This window comes from Rhagoletis zephyria, unplaced genomic scaffold (genome assembly GCF_001687245.7).
Source record: "Rhagoletis zephyria isolate East Lansing unplaced genomic scaffold, Rhagoletis_zephyria_1.1 Rzeph_scaffold_05082, whole genome shotgun sequence".
Lineage (NCBI taxonomy): Eukaryota > Metazoa > Arthropoda > Insecta > Diptera > Tephritidae > Rhagoletis > Rhagoletis zephyria.
The window spans coordinates 22,703-45,114 of NW_016162165.1; the positions used below are offsets into that span (position 1 = coordinate 22,703).

The 22,412-nt window shown below is 33.9% G+C and overlaps 1 protein-coding gene across 1 annotated transcript; it reads left to right on the forward strand.

The window, feature by feature from the left end:
• The first annotated feature begins 11,240 nt into the window (after nt 1–11,240).
• Nucleotides 11,241–18,578, forward strand: LOC108371577 (potassium channel subfamily K member 1-like). Its single transcript, XM_017627163.1, has 5 exons — nt 11,241–12,153; nt 16,105–16,245; nt 16,571–16,780; nt 16,886–17,089; nt 17,167–18,578. Exons 1-5 carry the CDS (start codon nt 11,481–11,483, stop codon nt 17,439–17,441), a joined length of 1,503 nt encoding a protein of 500 aa, XP_017482652.1. The 5' UTR covers nt 11,241–11,480; the 3' UTR covers nt 17,442–18,578.
• Nucleotides 18,579–22,412: the final 3,834 nt, after the last annotated feature.

Here is a 22,412-nt window from a genome sequence, read left to right on the forward strand (position 1 = left end):
TTTAAAATGGCGATGTCATTGTACATGTAGACATTAATGATCAGAATGAAAACAGAAATCGATTAAGCCATTTCTGTCTGTCCGACCGTCTGTCCGTCCGTGTACACGATATCTAACTCGAGCAAAAATTTAGATATCTCAAAAAAATTTAGTATCTAGGTTGCCCTTTATCCAAAGTAATTTGGTATTGAAAATAGGCGAAATCGGACTGTAGCCACGCCCACTTCCTATTTAATGGTGTTTTCGGAAAATGCAATAACTACGATATTTCAATAAATATTGGATTTAAATTGTTGAAAAATTTTATGGGAATTAGAATTTTGATCAAAAATAATATTATTATGAAATTTTTTGAAAATGGGCCTGACCCCGCCCACTTATGATGAAATGCTGTATCTCAGTAACCGCTTCAGAAATCCTTACCAAACTCGGTGTGAGCCTTGCCTAGGGTCTAGCTAAGAAATCTGTCTAAAATCTTTGAAATCGGGCAATAACCGCGCCAACTTCCCATATAATGGCAATTTAAAATCGATGATTGAATAATGGGCGTGGCGCCGCCCCTTATGACCATAAATGTGTATCTCGGTAACCGTTTTATCGATTTCTACCAAACTCGGTGCACATCATAAGCTTGGTTCGGAAAAGCGATTGGTTGAAAATTATTAAAATTGAACTAAAATTACACTCGCTTCCCGTATAACGGTAAATTTTAGAAATACGAAAACTCCGATATTTCAATAACTGAGGCCGCTAATTTATTCCAAGTTAATATTTGCAACCATCTCTTATCAATAAATATGACTGTTATAGATTTTTAGGAATTGGGCGTGGCACCGCTCGCTATATAACTACGATTTCTACCAAACTTGGTTCAGTGATTTCAATAAGTTCAACTCAGCATATTATAGAGAAAGTTGAAACGACGATATTTGATACCTGCGCCGGGTATATAAAGTTCGGTGTCGTCCGAACTTATACTTCTTTACTTGTTTTTATTACAGTGAAACCTATTTAAGCCGGGACCGCAAAGGCCCAGAAATTGTGCCCACCTAAGACAGGTTTGCAGAAAGCAGGGTGATTATAAGCCGAGTCCAAGAGTAAAAAATTTTTTAAATTAGAAATTTTTTAAATCGTTTTTAAGTCAACGTGTCGAGATTAGCGATATGTATATATATATATATATATATATATATATTTAAAACAAATGTAAGGGGGTAAAAAAGTATGGTATGATTTTTCCATAAATTTACTCCTTCTAAAGTTATTCGAGGTAAAAGTCGAACTTTTCGGCAAAAGATTAAAATCTATCACTTAATATAAAATTTCTCTTGCTAATTTTATGATTTTTATTTTTTTTTAATAGTATAATTTAACCATTTCGGAATCGTAAAGCTCAATACAGTTGTTTTATTGGATTTTAATAATGTTTTTTATAAAAATATAGTTTATTCTATAACAAAAGCCATATAAAATAAATATATTTCTAATTTTGTATAAAAATTAAAGAAAAGATCAACCAAGTTTCATCAAAATTTCATAGTTTTTATTCCGAATTTTTAGAAAATTTTTAGGTATACAGTTTTATAGCCCATTTAATTGTAGTATAACACAGTGATTTTTGTTGTTGTGCATTTTCCTCCACACAAAAAAATTTTCACTTTAACCTCGAGTGACTTTTGAAGGAGTGAACTTACAGCCTTCAGTTTCGTTCAATAATTATTATCGCTCATTCCGTTATGTTGACTTAAAAACGAGTTATTAAATTTAATTTAAATTTTTTCCAGTGTTATTTAAATGGAACATAGACATTCGCTATGAGCGTCCTCTAAATCTTAATATTAAGGACTGCCCTTTTTACAGGCGTCGATTTTCACTGTCTCTAAAATATCTCAGATTTTGAAAAAGAAAGTAGATTTTTTCAGCCAGTCTAATGGAGATTACATTTTTTTGTTGAGGCTCTTAAAAATGCTTCCACTGTGTAATTTAATATTTTAAAGTATATTTTATTAATCGATATCATTTGGTTATCGCGGTCATTATATTTCAAAGTTATTACTTCGTATTCCATTCGCATGAATATGCATTCGAGTTAAATTTTCTTTTAGCATCCACTTTAATAGATGCTTCAAACTTTCAGTGTTAATGTGTCTTTGTTGCTTTTAAAGAGTTACCGGGCTTTATAACATTTACACCAGAGCTAAATTTTGCGATACCGAAAGAAAAATGCTTCACACAGATTAACTAAGAATGTTAAAGTACGCATTCGAGAACATACTACATACAGACACATGTACTTAAGTTACGCTTAAAATACACCTTCTTCGCGGCGATGCTACTTCGCCATTGGCACTTGCACATATCTGCACATATCGGGCACGGTCTTGAAGAGTGTATTAACTCAAAATTTTTCAATTGTCAGAAAAACAAAAAAAAAACTACATATTTTTGAACTCAAGTTTAATATATATAAGGTAGAGTGGTTTTACTGTGCTTTTTGCAGAAAATAATCGACTGATTTGCTGTAAGGTACACACCTAATAAATACATACATATGTACATAACATCCAAAATTGCAAATTTTGATTTAATACAATCTTTGAGAAACGTTTTTGATACGTGCGAGTATGTTTGTGTGTATATTTAAATGTAAGAGTATGTGTGGAAATATGTGGGTGAACGTGCATACACGAAGCAGCTGATGAAATTGACGTCATAAGTACTTTCTACCCCGATCTATCCAACTTTTATGCAGCGGCAGGATTTAATAAAGTCTCTGTGGAAGATAGAAAAAGCAGTAGCAACACTAAAACAAAAATCACCGCGGGGAGCGTGTGCATAAATATGTATGTGCATACATACATATGTACGAATGCATACATAAATGCAAATGTAAAAACTATTGCATCTATTTGTTTATGTGTTGGCATGCATATAGTATATCTGCATATGCTTTTATACATACATATCGCACACCGTCTTCAAAAGAGACACAACTCAAAATTTGGCATTTTTGAAATTATGCGCCAAAAATGTATACAGAGCTTTTATATACCTTACAGCAAAAGCTGGAGCAAATTTTTGTTATAATTTGTTAAAAAAAAACCTAAGGTCAAGTCGCCCTTGCCCATATGATAAGCATGTGCTACGAAATAGTTTCTTCGCATTTTCTGACAAACGTATTATTTTGAGTTGTGACTCTTTTGAAGATGGTATGCGTTAGGTATATTGGGTCATATGAAAAGTATTGCGGATTTTTGTCACTAGGTGATGTTGACGGCCATACAACTGGCAACACTAATCCAATTGCGTCAAACTGGCGTGAGTTTTAAAGGTGACATTCCATTCGACATTTTTGGTGAAGCCAGCTCTGTAATACATTGCTCGTGCAAAAAGCTCTATTGATTTCAAAATGAGAGAAATATCTAAAGAAATACTCAGAAGTGGTTTGCTCGATTTCGTTGCGTAAATTTTGATGTCAAAGATGCACCTTGCTCTAGTCGGTCAAAGATGTCAAAGATGCACCTTGCTCTAGTCGGTCAAATGATTTAGCAATGCCGGCATGCAAGCTGTCAAGAGACAGCGGAGACACTAAACATCAGCTATATAACAGTTTCGAATCACCTTAAAAGAGCAGGCTACTCAAAGAAGCTCGATGTTTGGGCGCCACATGATATTGAACATATTGGTGGTAAAAAATTGCCCGACCGAAGAGCCGCTGGAAACCACTTGACCAAAGCTTTCGCCGATAATCCACAAAAGTTCTATACTGATGAAATTATGAAGCTAGCCGAAAAATGGCAAAATGTCATAGATATATCGATGGTGCTGTGCTATAACGACACAATTCAAAATTCAAAAAATAAAAAACTGTTACTATTGTTAAGTGGCTCATGTCTCTAATACTTGTCGAATCCATGTCTAATCTTTTGTACTTACTTTAGCAATCCTTACTGCTTCCTTTAGTAAGGGATGGAAATGGATTAGACAAGGATTAGAGGCAAGAGCCATTTAACAGTAGTAAGTTTTTATTTTTTGTATTTTGTATTTTTTTTAATTTGCCCAAAAATCTGCAGAAACTATTCATCTGACCCAATAGAATGGTGTATGGCAATGGTTTGTATTGAGCTAATCTACTCACTAAAATCATACACAGCTACGGAGTTAATAAATGCACATATCGTCGTTTAAAGAACAAAACCGCGTATCAATATAATGCAAAACCGCGTAAGAGAGATTGCACAAATTATTTTCTAGAGAGTAAAAACACTTATATTTCAAAATGGTTCTCTTTTTTATAAAGCAATCGCATTTCTGGCTAGTATACATATTTCAAGACGAATGGATAAGGATTGCGCCAAGAGCTTGTGTCAGTTACGCGGTTTTGCCGAATGACGATACGCGGTTTTGTACCTTAAACGACGTTACGCTTGTATGTATATACATAAGTTACCAATAGTATTAGAACACTAGTGACCACGCAAGTACTTAAATACGACTCCTTACGTACATATGTGACCATGTGCACAGGTATACGGTTAAAGAAGTTATAAGAGGTGCACGTATGATTTGCCCTTTCTTTTGTTAAATATTGCAATTATTATTTCATTTAATTATTTCAATTAATAACCATTTAAAAAAATACCAGCGTACGTATGACTTATCCCTAAATAAGACCGATCAATTTAATGACCTCGACGCATGGCGTCGTAGTGAGCGATCTACTAAGTAGTATTTATACCAAATTATTCTTAATATAAAAATTCTTATTCTTATAATAAAAATAGATTAGCGCTTACACATAAGAAATATCATTTTGTAGGGAAATTATCTAAATAATTGCAATAGCATGTACTACGCTGTGACTAATCAATTTCCTGTTATCGATTGTTATTGTTTTGTTATTAAGTGCGATGAGGTTATTGAGCCTCGATACACTAGGCTTTTCAGACCGTCTGAAACCGGGTTTTCATGGACGAGAGGGGCAGCGAGAAGTATTTTACCTCAACAATTTCAGACCGAGAAAAATGCGGTAAGACTTCGTGCTAATAGACGGTCTGAAAAGACTAGTACATCGAGGCACATTGCATACAAACAAGTAATTTTTAGCAAAAAAAAAACCGACTGAAAAAAAATATATATATATCTATATATATCATGATCCAATGATGATTCGTCGAAATATTTTTTTTTTTTTTTTTTTTTTTTGTTATGTATGTTACCGCATAACTTTGGACCACGTCAACCGATTTCGATAACTCTTTTTCCATCGGAAAGGTAGTGTCTCAGAGGTAGTCCCATACTAATCTGGTTGGGATCCGATCAGTGGATCATGAGATATATATATATATATATATTTTTTATATGGGAGTTGAAGTCGATTTTATTTTGCTAAAAATTACTTGTTTTTATTCACATTTCAACGCATTTTGTTGACGAGTTGCTCAATAGGCTCCCTTCAAACACGTGCACACACATATGTATATGTAGTAATACAGTGACTCAAACAAATGTTTACATGTGATTTTTTTAATATTCACAATGCTTCTGAAGTCAACAATGTTTTGTTATTTTTTATAGCTTTAACTAAATCCATAAGTTTCAAACTTTTTACGACCTTTAGAAAAATCCAACAAGCTTTTATCAAAATTTCGAACTTTTTAATTTGAATCTTTAGAACATACAATTTTATTGCTAATTTTTTCATAAGAAATTGATATTTCTTTGGAAAAAAGTGCTAAAATACGTCAACAAAAAAAAAAAACAAAATTATTCAAAATTAACATGAATTTTTACCCGCTTGAAACTTGCATTTTAATATGAGTCTAAGCTTGTATAGGCCATAAAACTGCATGTCCAAAAATGTTCTAGAAATTCAGATTAAAACGTTCGAAATTTTGATGAAAATCTAATGAGTTTTTCTAAATTTTGAAACGTTGATTTATGTACATAATATATGGTTTCGGTTAAATCATTAAAAAAAATGTCAACTGGATTCTGGATTCAGAAATTTTCTGCAGCAAATTTGTAGCCAAATCCTTCGAAATTTAGGCCGTGCTTACACTTACATTTGCAACTGAAATTAAAGAGACTTGTATTAATCGTTTTATCTACTTAAGTAAAAATATAATTTTCTCAAACACTTACAACATGTATTAAAAAATAACTTTGTTTTACAGCATGCTTTTAGGCGCTTTTCCCATCGGCGCCAAATCCGGTGCAAATTCAACAAACAACAACAAAAATGGCAAATGCAGATTTTTGTTGCTATGTGGTGGATATATTTTATTTTTGGTCTTGGGAGCTGCAATGTTTTCAGCGATAGAAGCACCAAAAATCGACGCCATCTCGAAGCGTGTGCAAAGTATTCGTAATCAGTTTTTGCAAAATAATGCTTGCTTAAATGGTAAGTAAAACAAATGAGGTTGGTTTTTATCTCATCATTAAAATTTTTTTCTGACAACCTTCTTATGATAAATCAATAGAAATAAAATGTTTAAACCTCGTAGTTCAGAAAAAAAGTCTTTGCACATACTTTTAAGGATACTTACAGTTTCCTGGTAAACAAAACGATTAAAGTTCTCATTTTCGTTGTTGGCGTTTCCGACAGGGTAGGAGTATGATGTACTGTAGAACGATTTTCCATCATTCCTTACCAAATTTGGTTTGGATACAAACCGGTTTCGGCGTTGTGCGATCTTCAGTGTAATTTAAAGCCCTACAATACTCATACGCCCCACCATACCATGTATTTTTTGGACTTAGACTTTCTGCACATTGGTCGTCCAATCATAGTTGCTTCATCGTCACAAACATGATGCAACGATTACATGACGAAAGCATGTGCTCGGCTCAAAATTTTAGGGCGAGACGATAACGCAACTATGATTGGACGACAAGTGTGCAGATAGCCTTATTTATTTATAACACGATGCTACATTACTCAACACCAGTCCGTAGCTTTCGAGGCGTTTTCTGAATATATAGGAGTTACATTAGTTTTTGATTCGAAAGAAAGTGAGGTTGTTCACACTTGCCTGGTTATCAGGTTATCAGGTTATGTGGCTATATTTTTTATTCAGTTTACAACAATAAAATACACTACACAATAGTAAATTTCAACCAGATAACCTGATAACCAGGCAAGTGTGAACAACCTCAGTCAGTGCTTTTTCATTTTACATAAATAAAAAACAAATATTATTTTGAATTTTAAGAATGTAATATAAGAATATTCTTTTAAAGTCATTATTGAGTTTTTAAGTTTTATGGTTTTGGATTGGGCTGCCAATGTGCCCCACATGAAAAGATAGTCACAACAGCATATATGTATGCAGATTGGCATTAACACAGGATTGTACTTTTCAATGTCAACACGAAGAAATTATGTAAAAAATGTTAAGTACGGGGTCGTGGAAAGGAAAATTCTTACAAGTAAAATATGTATGTATGTATGTACGAGGGTAGTTTCATAAGATATTGACTTTTTAACTTCAAATACAAGCAAGCTCCGCCATTTAGTTTGTATTTAAAATTTATTAAAAGTAGACAATCTCGTGAATTTCTGCAAAACTGAAAAAAGTGAATTTCCTGCAATCATTATAACTTGGGCTACGAACTTATTGCAGCATTTTGTCGAAATTTAGCCTCTTTCAACAATTTTCTAATTCCAAACTCGTAGAAATGAGTCGGCAGTAAGAGATTTGGGTCCAATAAAGAGCTAATCATTCAAAAAAAATTGTGTTTTTAAGGAAACTTATTATTTGCAAGAAATTGAACAATTGGAGACCAGTGGAACACAGTGTTTCGACCATGGTAAAAAAAAGAAGGTAGTTTCACTCAATTATTTTTTTTTCCAGCCATATTAACTGTTGCTTTATAATTGTGCTATCAAGGCGAATTTATATAAGGTGGTGTTGTTTTATCAGCTGTGAGTGGCTTTTGATTGTCAAAATTTTGTATTTCGCTAGTGAGTGAGTGAAAACGTGAGAGTGTTTGTATTTTCTGTCGCTCATTTTCATTCGGCGAAGAATAGCTGAAATTTGACAATGGCTCGCTAAAAGCAAAAACAAAATACAAATAATTTATTTCTTGAATCGATACCACCTTATATGTAATCGCCTTGTGCGCTCCAATTAAATTTATTTAAAAAACCTTAAATATGAAAAATATATATAATAAATCAAATAAAAACTTATTTAAATCAAATGAAAACGAGTTCAAAATTAGTGTATAATAGAAATATTCACTTCAAATATGCCCATCTTAAAATGAAGTATTTTGCACTTCACGGATGCTTTTTCGTAATACATACGAAGAAAATCAAAACAGGTGCTATTCAGCAAGATTGCGTTCGTTTGTTAGTAGTTAGTAGTTAGTATCAATGAACAATGACTTAAAGAACAGGTCAGAAAAATTTAGAAGCAAAAAAAAGTCAGCACTTTTATGCCGAAAACTTGAACAGCACCTTTAAAAGAAAAACTTCTCATCTGCTTCCGAATAGCAGAGCTATTGGAATGTCTTCTAATACAGCTTCCAAAGGTAAAGTCTTACCTAACTGCCCGTCTCCACAGGATAAAGTTTAAATCTTGATACATATGTTAGAATATAAATAGCCAATGGAGACCGCTCATTACCCCTCAAGAGTAATATATATCAGAGTTTATATCTTGCCATCTATTGCCGGCAATTTGGTAGTTTGACAGCTACATTTTCATTTCCAGGAAAACTTCGTGGCGGCAACACTATTGATATTTTAATATAAACGCAAAAATTGAGCTGTTGAAATATTTGTTATTATGTACTTGTATATCGATGGCTGAGTGGAAGATCGACCTATCTCGGCAGCCAGTTCGAAAACGCTCTATCTCAAAAAACTTTTCAAGAACGCCCTATTTCAGAATTTAATTGAAAAACACCCTATCTCAAAATTCGGTTCAAAAACACCCTATCTCACTTCAAAATGTATTGAAATTATGATGATATAGGGCGTTTTTGAATCGGCAGCTGAGATAGGGCGTTTTTGAAACGAATTCTGAAATAGGGTGTTCTTGAAAAGATTTTTGAGATAGAATGTTTTCTAACTGGCTGCCGAGATAGGTCGATCTTCCACTCAGCCATCGATGTAAAATATCATATGTTTTTAATTTTGTAAGTGCTTAAATCCGGCAAAAATACGTTTTAGAAGCTATCTTACAATAAATTGTTTCCTGTGGAGACGGCCAGTAAGAGCTCCTCATTTTGCCGGCTCGTCTTATGTTGCTATGTTATGTTTCCTATGTTTTGCTGTAAGATTTTACCGTTGCAATTCAAACACTTAGGGAGTTCACAAGTCGTGCTATTTGTCATATTTGCTCTTTTGTACTATTTTTTTTAGAACAGTTGTAAAATGAAACTTGTGAGCATCCCATACTTTTTCGTGTGCTATTGTACAATATTTTAACAATTATATTTGACAAAATCAAAATTATTAAAACAGCTTTAGAAAGTTTCTAATGCCCAGAAGAAGCGAGAAAAGCAAATTAATGGCTGCGATTTGCGAGAAGTACGCGCAGGACGCAATGATGGAAGGAAGTGAGTCGTCAAATAAGTCATTTATGAGTTTTTTAAATTTATTTGGTGCATTTTTGTTAGGCGATGAAGATGAGGAGGAAGAGATCGATGAAACTTTTAGGTTGAATATGCTTGTGTTGTTGGCAAATCGCCGAAGTGTCCATCTAGGAGTTCCGAAATCAAACAATTGGGATCTGAATGTGTTACAACCTCAAATAGGCGGTTTTCTAAAAGAAAATCAATTAGGGACTTCTCTTCCGACACTGTCCACATATGGTTTGGTTTTCCCCGGACACGCTTAGTTTTGCACTGAATTAAAAAAGATCTTTAATGAGTTAAATATGTTATAAATAAAGATAACTTACTCCATTGCCATGAGATGACTCCATTTTTTTATTTAAAATTTGAATATTTTATTGTACTCAGACAAGGAAAAATGTAAATAAATAGAAATGTCTGATCCAATAGCACTCACAAATAGCAAAGTAAACATATTTTTCAAAGTTGTATTGTAATACAACAATTTTACTTGTAAAGCAAAAACAACACTTTTAAAACTGTTCTAAAAAAATAGTATAAAAGAGCAAATATGACAAATAGCACGACTTGTGAACTCCCTAACTCTTTCATCTTGGCTGCTAGAATTTCGAAAAATAAGTCTCATTATTCAAACATTTCCAACTAGAAGAATTTTTTTTAAGTTTCTACGAAATCAATTTTTTTTCTCAGATCATTAAAAATATGAAAAGGTAGCATTAAAAAGCCAGAAAAAAACACGAAGCCTAAACTTGCGAGGCTAGAGCAAAAATATAATTGCTAAATCTAGCCTCAAAAGGGCTAACCTGGTTACACTGGTGCGCACACGTGATGTTTAAAAAATCTGTGCTCCCGGTAGTTTATTGTGTAATGGGGAGAGCGCAATTTCGTTATTGCAACAATCCCAGTTTTTCAGTTAAAGGTCAGATGCAAAAGTAGTTTATGAAAAGAGCACTAGGGTAAACTAGAAACAGTTTTTTATATTTAAGCACACTTACAAGCAAGAAAGTTTAAATTACTCATCTGGCTATCTCAAAGATTCATATCTTATGATCACACAACCAAACGGCTGAAAAGATAGACAGCACAGTGCACAATGTGGGGTTTAGAATACGCCTAAATCTTAATATATATTAGCATGTACATACATGCATTTACATACATACATACATAAATACATACATACATGTATGCACATATATATGTATGAATATTGTCTAGAAAAAAATTTAGCTTTATAGTAAACAGTTGATACTAACAATTGAAGCATTTTCTTTCGCTACTCAAGTAGTTATGTAAACATAGATATGTATGTATGTATAGTACATACTTATATATATAAACAAAAGCGAAAAAGTGCAACGCGCAGCAAAATTTCAAGCACAAGCACAATTAAAGTGATCAGCGCACATTTTAAATCTCTGATTCCAGAATTCAGTTGATGAGCGAGCTACCGACGAGTGAGATTAATAAACCGCAAGTTAGACTTTCATTTAAAAATTAAATTCAGAAATGTAGTAGCAAATGAACAGCATCTAAATAAAGAATTGCCTTTGCTTTCACTATTAGTGGAACTCTAAAAAATTTTCCTAAAAAAAGTGTACGTGCGTGTGAAAAAAGTAAATCCACGTTGGCGTCAAATTTCGCGTTGTGATTATGCATAACATCAATCTAAATCGTGCCCTGTAATCATTTATGTTGTCATAGAGTACACAAGCATTTAACCATCTACACATTTACTTACACCAAATGCACACTTCAACCCTTTTGCGAGAATATTTAGTTAGTCAGAAAAAAAAGGTTAATAACGTGTCAAGACACTTAAGCACTGTTCATATTGGCATGTCACGTGCCGCTACTCCTCACTATTCATTACTACCACAAGTGTCAATGTAATGATGCCTTCGAAAGCTTTTCGTTTTCGACGCAATGGCTACGAGGATCTGGATAAGTGCAATCAATCATCAGAGGAAAGTCTACCCCGCTTAGCGTGCGTTGAGAGTCGAACACAAGCGGCAGCCGTTCCAGCATTTGGTCAACGAAATCAACCAAAGCATCGCATTTTCTCAATTTCCGACACGGCATTAAATCTTACGCCAACGGTGACATCTAACACCAAACACCATCCAGCACCTGCAAGCAGCCTGACCCAACACCAATCGTCGTCGCCGTCGTCGTCGTCGTCGCCGTCGCCACGTTGCGCCCTCCGCAATCAATCAACGCAGAGTCTCAATAATGGTATTAGCCTTGGTTCAATTGTGCTGGTGCGTTCACATGGCACTTGCACCGCACAAGACTGTGGCGGAGGCGCTGGGCAAAGTTGCTCCAGCTTCAACCTTGGATACCATCATGTCACCAAGAAGCAAAGTAGCGTTGCCGCCGCCAAAAAGTGGGAATGTGGGCGCAAGCAAAATATTCGTTTACTTTGCTTTACATTATTTTATTGCGTTTACTTAGCAATTGGCAGTGTTTGCTTTCAAATTGTGGAAACACCGGTCGAAGGGGAATTGCGTACTGCTGTGCGTTTGCTGCGCGCCAACTTCCTGCAAAAGTATCCTCAAATATCGGGTAAAGTTTTATTATATAAAAGTATTTGTCTTTGTGTCAATCTTCCAATTTTGGAGCGGCCCACTACTAAACACTCACACACATGCATATTTTAGGAGATGCAATTAGTCCATGCAAAAAATTGTGCGACTAATCTCTAAAGAGAGTATTCCGAGATTACTCTCAATCGGGTACAATTGGGCATTAATTAGTCGCAACTAGTCTCGTACGGGTACTAATGGAGATCAATTAGTCTCGACTCATCCCTTATGGGTATAATTGGAGATCAATTAGTCCCCAACTCATCTCTAAAGGGTAATATTAACGATTTAATGATATGTACGCACTTAGTAAATGAAATTTCATGTGCGGCGTTGGCACGCAGAGAGAGTATTCGCCTAACAAAACTGAGCGCCCCGGTTCGAATCTCTCTCTCTAAGGTGAACAATTAGTCTCTTCATAGGACATTCTCGAACAAAAGCGAACAGTTCATTCCATATAAAGAGATCAAAAGTGGCATTAGTCGCATGCTCCTTTGCGATTGCTCCCGGAGTCATCCCGGATTGGTCCCATTTTTTGCAGGGTAGTACATGAACATTCTTAAATTCATGCATACATATGTTCTGCGCACATACGCAAATGTTTAGGGAACATATTTTCGTCTGCACATTAGGGTGTATCACCAAAAAAAATTGCGGTTTTTTTCACCGGAATTATACAAACATATTAAGTCAAAAATCTTATTATTTTCATGGCGTTGCTACAATTTTTGCAGTCCTTCTCTCTTCTATCATTTGAGGTGACGTTTTCTGGGAAAATAGTCGTATTTTTGAAAACTAATTTTATTTGTAAAATACTCGCTTGTTAGGGGGGTATTTTAAAAGGGCCCACCTTACGTAAATCTTAATATTTTTTCGAAATATTTTGGCGAAATAAGTTTTACAATGCCGATGGAAAAACAGTGCCGATTTTTTTTTCGTATGGGGAAGGATGCACTCTAATGTACATACATATGCATATTTGTAAATATTTGTTTAGCATGAAGTCAAGCAAATTTGCTGTGTTATCCCAATTTGTAATTTAACACTTATGTACATGTGTAAAAAAAAACAAGTAAGAAAGTCTAAGTTCGGGCGGAGCCGAACATTAAATACCCGGCGCAAGTATTAAATATATGTTTTTCACCTTTCGAAAAGCTACCGCTACATGGTAAACCGGGGTGAGTAAATTAACGTCCTTAAATTTCGAAATATTGAATTTTCAAGCATTTCTGAAATTTACTGTTATATGAAAAGCGGCTGTAATTTTAGTTCAATTTCAATGATTTTCAACGTTTTGCTTCTATGTGGCAAGCACAATAAAATTACCGAGTTTGGTACAAACGGTTACCGAGATACATAATTGTGATCATAAGTAGGCGGTGCCACGCCCATTTTTCAAAATTTTATCCTAAACGTATTTCTTGGTAAAGAATTGTTGCTAGCATCAATTTTGAATAAATTAGCTTCAATAATTACTGATTTATCGAAGATTTCGCATTTCTCTAAATTACCGTTATATGGGATGTGGGCGTGGTTTTTGTCCGATTNATTTTAAAAATTTTCGGCCATTTCGTATGTTACACCAAGGTTAACAACTGTGCCCAGTTTGGAAAACATCGGCGCAGCGATTACCAAGATATACACATGTAACCATAAGTGGGCGTGGCTACGCCTAGTTTCCAAAAATTTATAATATTCTTATTTTTCGTCTAAAACTTATTGTAAATATCAATTTTGAGTGAATAATCTTCAGCAGTTACTAAAATATCGCAGTTTTTGTATTTCTGAAAATTACCGTTATATGGGAGGTAGGCGTGGTTATTGTCCGATTTTGCCCATTTTCAATACCGTCCGTCCTACGCCCGAAAGAAGTGCACATACCAAGTTTCGTTAAGATATCTCAATTTTTACTCGAGTTATCGTGTGCACAGACGGACGGACGGACGGACGGACAGACAGTCACCGCTTAATCGATTTCTCTTTTCATTCTGATCATTTATGTATATATTTTTCTATATCTATCTCGATTCGTTTTGCCTGTTACAAACAACCGTTATGTGAACAAAGTTATAATACCCTTGTGCACAAGTGCGCTCGGGTATAAAAACAAGATTTCTGAACAATTATGTACCGTATTTCCTCTATTATGAAGTCGTTAAAGCCGGTCATGATTTTTTTTTGTTTTGTGTGGCAGTGCGCAACTTTAACCACTGTACTATGATGGTCGTTGATGATGGTTGTTTAGAGGACCAATTTTTTAAGAAAGAGCCGTTTTGCGTACAAGGGAAATTCGTTACAGAGGAGTTCGCCAATGTATAAAAAAAAAAATAACAAAAAAGCAATGCAAAGTGAGGCCTTTTACTAATCTCCGCAAGTCCTTCCGCTAAATTTCGTATCTAGATAAATTAGTCGGTCAAATCAGCGTTGCCAGGATGACGTTTTCCATTGTTTATTTAGCTTAAGCCACTTTCTGGCTTAAGTAGCAAACGAGTGTTTCCGGTTCTTTCATTATTGGTTCTACAAGTGATGAGTTTACCAATTAAATCCGCAAGCGATTTTTTATAATACGTACAATCTGTCAAAAAAGTACAGGGATATGAATGGCCCGTGCAAAGGCTAGGTCTATATTTTTCAGAAATGAGCATACCTAAATACTTTCATATTTAAAGTACCAGTTTATGTAATAAATACTCAAATACTTAGTATTTAGAGATGTCTAAACATTCAAGCAAAAAAATTAGGTATTTAGGAGTTGCTAAATACTCAAGATAAAAATGCTTAGTTATTTAGAAGTTTGCTAAATACTTAGCTAAAAATACTTAGGTATTTAGGAGCTTTTAGATAGGCGCGAAATAATCTGGTACCTTCAAACCAAATACTTTATGATTTAGGAGACATTTAAAAACTTAACACCTTACCTTACACTCACCTCAACTTAGCTTACCACAACTCACTTCACATCACCTCAAATCAACTCATCACACAGAAACTCACCACACCTCACTTAAACGTACCACACCTTATCCTACCATACCTAAATTCACCAAACCTTAACTTACCACAACTGAACACATCACACCCGTTCTCACCTAAACTCATCACACCCAATTTGGGAACTATTTCTGGATTTTAGAGATTCTCGGTACTAAATCATGATTTTCAAGACTATTTTGCGATTCTCGAGAATATTTTGTATTTCTCGGAACTATGTCGGGATTTTCGAGACTACTTCTATATTCCAGGAACTATTTCCTGATTTTCGGACCTATTTCGGAATTTTCCTTGTATTTATCGATTTTGATATCGATAAATTTATAGATTATTCAATCAATATATTTATCCATATTTTTATAGATATTTGTATTCATATTTGCATCGATTTTTTATTTCGAAGGATGCAAACACAGTATATTTTGCTTAGCTGTCCATCCATCTTTGCACGAAAAACTTGTGCGCTTAACCGAAAAAAGTACTTTTCGAATTTCTTTACTATTTCAATGAGGAAGTTATCCGAATCGCTATGAAATCAAATAATAAAGGAGCACTTACCGCGTAGAAATTACTGCAAGCGAATTTTTTTCCGAATGGTATCTAATTATCTATGTATATAACTACATAAAATTATAGCCGTTTTCGTTGTTCTGCCGGATGAGCAAAATAAATAAAAGCTTGTAAAATTAGATAATTGTAGAGCCAGTGCATGGGCCAATGGGGTCACAGTTGGCGTTTGTTGATAATTAAAGGGCACGCATTATATTTAATCTACACGTTATCGCTAAAAGTGGGCCACATTTCCTTCCGTCCGCGAGCCCCACACGTGTTAATCCGGTCCTGTGCATATAAATTTAATTAATCTCATTAATTATTTGTATGGTTTGTTTTTAAATTATACGTAATTTCTTTTATTTCTTCCATCCATGTATGTATATAGACGAAGATCTCGAAGAGTTTCTCAAAGCTGTGATTACGGCTAACGATCGCGGCATATCACCGTTGCGCAATGCCACAAATGAAATGAACTGGAGCTTTGGTCAAGCATTCTTCTTCTCCAGCACGGTGATAACAACAATCGGTGAGTGCCATTCAACCTAGAAACATACTTTTACATATCAACATACCTACATACATACATTCATGCATATGTATGTATTTTTATGTATTTGCAAAATTGTGGTCAGCCACGCTTGTGCAGATTACATTATCATTGTTGATGTCCACGTTTATTGCATTTTGTTAATCACCCCGCACAACGGCATGTAAACACACATACATACAGACATCCACACATAGGCATACACATTTATGTATACATACATATTTACTTATGTTTGTACGTAAGAATATTAAAACTTCTGCCTTCTGATTTTTGCATATGAAATATTTTCACCTCTACACAGGATATGGCCATGTAACGCCACTTAGCCAAACAGGGAAAATATTTTGCATAATTTATGCAGCCATCGGCATTCCACTCACGTTGGTGCTATTGAGTGCTATGGTGGAGCGTCTATTAGTACCGGCCAGTTGGTTGTTGGGCATTCTGAATTCCAAATTGGGTCATCTCTATCAGCCCTTCAATATACGGCTGCTGCATCTAAGTGTTGTGGGTAAGTGTGCGAGCGGGGATGATGCCATATTTTAAATAAGTAATAGCTTTGTAACTTCTATGAATGTATGTATTTACATCCTCTTTGTATCCGCTATTATTTCAGCCATCATTGTGATTATCCTATTCTTCGCCATACCAACGGCTATCTTCGCTTACATCGAACCAGCCTGGGGTGCTTTGGACTCATTCTACTATTGTTTCATTTCGCTAACAACTATTGGTTTGGGCGATTATATACCCGGTGAGGGTGTTACTATTGGCAATCGTTCGATGTATAAAATATTCATAAGCATTTACTTAATTTGCGGTGAGTTAGAAATTGGGAACTTGAGTAACAAGGCTTTATTTATATACACATAACTACTTATCTACTCACTTACATAGGTCTCATTGCAATGATGTTTGTGCTGACAATCTTCTATGATATACCGCAATTAAATCTTGGTCAACTCTTCACCGAGAGCACAAATGGCGAAACGGAAAAATTACGTTTGTCCAGCAATAATACAACTTGCTACTCCGGACCCTCTGGACTATACATGCCACAACGTGATGAGGATACTAGACGCGCGGTGGTACGTATACGACCACATGGTGACGATTCGCCCAGTCCCGATGATGCGCCATCCTCGCTAAATAGCGATATGAGAGTACCATAGATTGCAAAGCAATAAGACGTACATACATATGTACATACATAAGTATGCGGAGATATAAATGAAGCTGGTTTTAAAAAAGCGCCAACTATGTAAAGGAAACATTGTCACATGTGGCGTTGTCAGACCCACTCACTATATATCCTAGAAACATTGAAGGAAACATTACAAAACTACTTAAATAAATCCATAATCATATCTTAAGGAAATCACACATACATACATAGTATGTAGCAGTTAATCTTAAAGTATGTATCTAAATCTTGAGATAGATCACACATTTGTTTATATGAATTTCACCTCTAACAACAAGAGCAACAACAAAGACAAATCTTTCAAATGTACAAAACGAACAGAATACAATACAAAGAAGACCTATTTAAACTTCATACATACATAGCACATACATATATATGTACTAAAATAATTACTATCTACAATACTAAGAAAAATGATCTTTGCGACTATCATAGCATCAAGTAAACTGTTAAAAAAAAATTAATTTGTAAACTATTGTTGAATTAGTTAATGCTAACCTGCGAGTGATTGTATCTTTAAAAAATATAGGAACATTATCAACATAGTTAAAGTATAGCAGCAGCAAATATGGGCTCTAGACAAATATGTATGTATTCGCCTCTTTTTGTATACATACTCAAATATGGAAAAGAAAGAAAACTATGCAGATGTATTTATCAATAAGTTCTAAATTTTTTTTCCTTTTAAGGATATGTTTTCATAAACAATCATCTCTTTACAGTAAGGGTTATGTACTCTATTCTCAGCCGTAAAATTTCGGTGGTAGCGACGAAATTCTTTTCTATTAGACAATTTAAGCAACAATACTTTTTAATTTGTTTGTATTTTTAATTGCAAAAGCTAAGATACACATCAGCTAAAATTTATTTAAGAGTGAAGAAGGCAAAGACAATTTTAGTTATTATATATCTAACTAGTATTCAAAGGAAGACACAATCAACCATAAAAGCTGAAATTTAGATACATATTTATGAATGTGCGTCCACAAATACAAGTATGTATTGTATGTATACACATGTGCCCATCATGTTTGAGGTTATGTTTAATGTAGAATACGTTAAATATAATATATGTTCATTTATCATAAAAAATCAAGCACCATTTTAGGTTATTATCTTTTTTAATAACTAATGACTTATTTTTTAGATTTGTCCAGCGTTTCTCAAACTGTGGGTTTTGAGGAATTTGAGAGTCGTGTTGCCCAGTAGCTATGGACAAAACTATAAAAAAAAAAAAACTTAAAGGAGGTTATAAGCTTTATCGCAAAAACGTTGTTTCATAACAGTTATTAGATGACAAAATTATTTTTTATTACGTCGATAAGGCTTATAACCCAACGCTTATTTCTTACGTTGCCCGATAACTGTTATGGATACAAGTTATTTTCCAACGTTTATTTTTTACGTTACTAATTAGATAACAGTTATTTTCCGGTTTATTTGGGAATGGGGAATAAGATAAAGATGATGGAAATAAAAGTGAGAATGTAAAATAACTCTTATCAGACAACGTAAAAATAAACATCGGACAATAACTGTTATCAAGCAACGTAGAAAATAAACATTGGGCAACAACTGTTATCAAGCAACGTAAAAAAATAAATGTTGGGTTATAACTCTTATCTTCGAAACAAATAAAAGAAACTCATATACATATGAATATGCTCAGACCAGGTATCGAACCTTGGTACTACCAAATGGAGGTGCGCAGCTCGGCGGCCGCTGTCATGACTTAAATGCATTGAAATATTCCAAATATATTTTCACATAAATTCATGTTTTATGAAACAAATGACCAGATGCTTTACCGTCGTCCGCTGCAATTATGGGTAGAGCTTTACCGAGTTTGGTATGTACTCTGAGAAGTCAAAAAAAAAAATACAAAATTCGTCAGTGTGGGTTAATTCTTCTGACAGAGTGAGAAGATGATGTATGTATTTGTTTTAATTTTAGCCCTTTACAAAATTTTTGAGTGCTCAAAATTTATGAGTCTAAAATGAGTCTTCCTTTTGTTAGAAATATGATTTTGAAAGCAGTCAGCCAGACTGGCTCATTTCGGACTCTTTTGGTGTCATAAATTCTGAATTGAACAATAGATATTACCTTTTCCCACTGGGAGATCACTCATTCATCTGTAGTATGTATATATTTATGTGTGTTTGCATTATGTAGTGGTGGAACGTAATGCCAGCAAATACTGGGCAATGCTTTATTCGAGACATATTTAAGGAATATTCAATGACAACAACAACAATAAACACAATAACATCAAACATAATAAATATTCTTATGTGGATTACTTTACAAAACAAAATACAACAAAACAAAACAAGAAATAAATAACGCAATGATTAAAGAAAACATAAAAGTTTAAAGATCATACAAAAAGAGTAATGAAAATATATGTATGTATGTAAAATGTATGCGAAATGGAGATTTTTGACAGATCTCTAATGGAACAGTTAATTTTCATTTTAGCTAAATTAATTTTCATTATTGTTTAGGTCTATAGTATTAGGTAGGTGTGATTGACAGTGGTAAGCAGCGATATACGTACATACGTACATATATATTTGGGGCTAAAGCGAACGGCCCTATAGTATTAATTGATATTTGCTGAACATTACGTTTATGTATGTACATATTATACAATCCATTTATAGTTGCTTGTACTCATGTCTAAACGCTATTCCGGTTCCTGGTTATTTGGTAACCTGGTTAAAAATTAGATTGGATCAGAAGTATTTGGTTTTTTTTTTGTTCACCGGATGTCACTAAATCTAACCGTATATAGAATTGCTCGGTGATTCCGAAAATTAAGTTAACTATGGACCAGTTTTCGGGACATTTGCAGTTTACGTATATTTTACGATTTACAAATTTAACAATTTGAATATAAAATACGGCAAATGGAAACTAATAAAATTCTCCATAACCCGTTTATGCATCATTTTTCGATAGGCCAATAGTTTCTGAGAAATTATTTAATCATTCCAGATTTTTTGTTTTTTTGATGGGAAAATTAAAAAAATTAAAATTTTAGCAGGTGAAAGAAAATAACGATTTTTTTGTCCATTTTTTATGTTGTATGAAAGCCTGTTCCTTTACGAAAAAATGAAGCTACCAAAGAAGAAATGAATAAATAAGAAAGCAATGAGTGGTCAAATGAAAATGCGCAAGGATCAGAAAAGTGTGTTACTCAGGTCAGAGAACGTTTATAACTCTCAGGTGATCATGGCGTATGAGTAACATTCTTTATTGCTAATTTTCCATGCAAAAAATCTTTATTTAAACATCGATTTTCTTCATTAGTAGCTTGCTTTTTTTCTAACTCGAATGCAAAAAATTTACACGGAATCTGTTATTTTTTTTTTTTTCCTTGTTAAAGTTTGATTTTTTTTTAATTTTTTGAGCAAAAATACAAAAAATCTGGAACTATTAATTTATCTCTCACAAATCTTCAGGCTTATCGGAAAGTAATTTATATACGGTTTATGCAGATTTTTGTTAGCTTTCATTTGCTATGTTTTCATTTCATTGGCTCGTAAGATATATGTACATACGGACTAAGTGGAATCACTGTTTTACGCTGAATTACGGTAAATTTGAAATATCACGAAAACTTATCCATAGAAAAAAATTAACTCGATTTTCGGAATCACCGAGGAATTCTACATACTAATTGCATAGTAAACATTTTTGCTGTGAGCCAGTTTTATTATTCACTGGTCTATGTATATTTTATTGCTGTAAACTGAATAAAAAATATAAGCACAAAACCAGAGCATCCTGTAACCAGGCAGTTGCGAACACACACACACACACACATTATATAGATAATTTGGTTTGTATGTATAAGTTTTTCAAAAGAATAATATTGACATATTAACAAGTCGTAAGCAAGTAAACACATTTTCTATTAATTGTACTTCACTTTATTATTATTATTATGAATATAATAATGTACTAAAGTTTGCTTTAATATGAATAAAATACACTATAAAATGGACTAATTTTTATTTAACACCAAAGCTAAGCACGCCATGTATGATTACTAAAATGTATACACATAAATAATAAGGAAGGAAAGTAGAAACTTGACGGGACTTCATTTGTTAGTTTTTAGATTATACATACACACCTTTATATAAATTTTAATTATGTCAAACTCGATTCTTATGGAAGTAGTAACGTTAAAATTTTGTAAATGCACACAAAGTTTTACCATAAAAGCTGCAAAGACACACGAACATAACTGAAGTAAACATATTAAACGGTTGCGAGTGCATACCATGTCAATAGAATGTTACCATAATAATAAATAAATTAATCATGTGTAGTGTGTAAAAATATATACCAATTTGTATTATTTTTATATAGTTTGGCCATGCCTAGGATTTTCGAGGTAAGTGTTAGACCCACCATTACTCGACGTATACATATATACCCAGTGGGAAAATAGAAAGAAAAGATTAATAATAACTACGGTTCAAAGAAAAGATGCATCGCAATGTAAGCGAGCGGATGATGTATAGCTTTGAAGCGACAAACAAAACAAAAAGTTTGAAAACTAACTCAAGCAGGTTCTTTGTTCGCGTTTTCTCAACAGCTGCTGTAACCGAATGAATGCGTGTTCGACTGCCGTGTTGTTGGTCACAGGTTCAAAACATGTGGCACGGTCTTTATTTTTATTTTTATTTTTTTTGTTAGATTATATGTATTTATAGTTTCGTAAAGCGTCATGCGACACGTTACTATCGTTCCCACGACAGTCGGGTCTACGTAACCCGAACGACCCAGATTTATATCTGGCCAAGGACTGTCACTCCAGCAACACTCCCCAAAAAGTCTTTGGGGAATTTGTATGCTGCTACAACAACAACAACGTTACTATCGTATGACATCGCTGTGGAGAAATTCTTGTATCTTTGCGTGC

Excerpts from the sequence above, each read along its gene's own strand:
- LOC108371577 (XM_017627163.1), top strand. The coding sequence starts at position 11,481 with ATGATGCCTTCGAAAGCTTTTCGTTTTCGACGCAATGGCTACGAGGAT. Across the intron at positions 12,154-16,104 it reads AAAGTATCCTCAAATATCGG|ACGAAGATCTCGAAGAGTTT; the intron begins GTAAAGTTTTAT and ends GTATGTATATAG. Across the intron at positions 17,090-17,166 it reads AAGCATTTACTTAATTTGCG|GTCTCATTGCAATGATGTTT; the intron begins GTGAGTTAGAAA and ends TCACTTACATAG.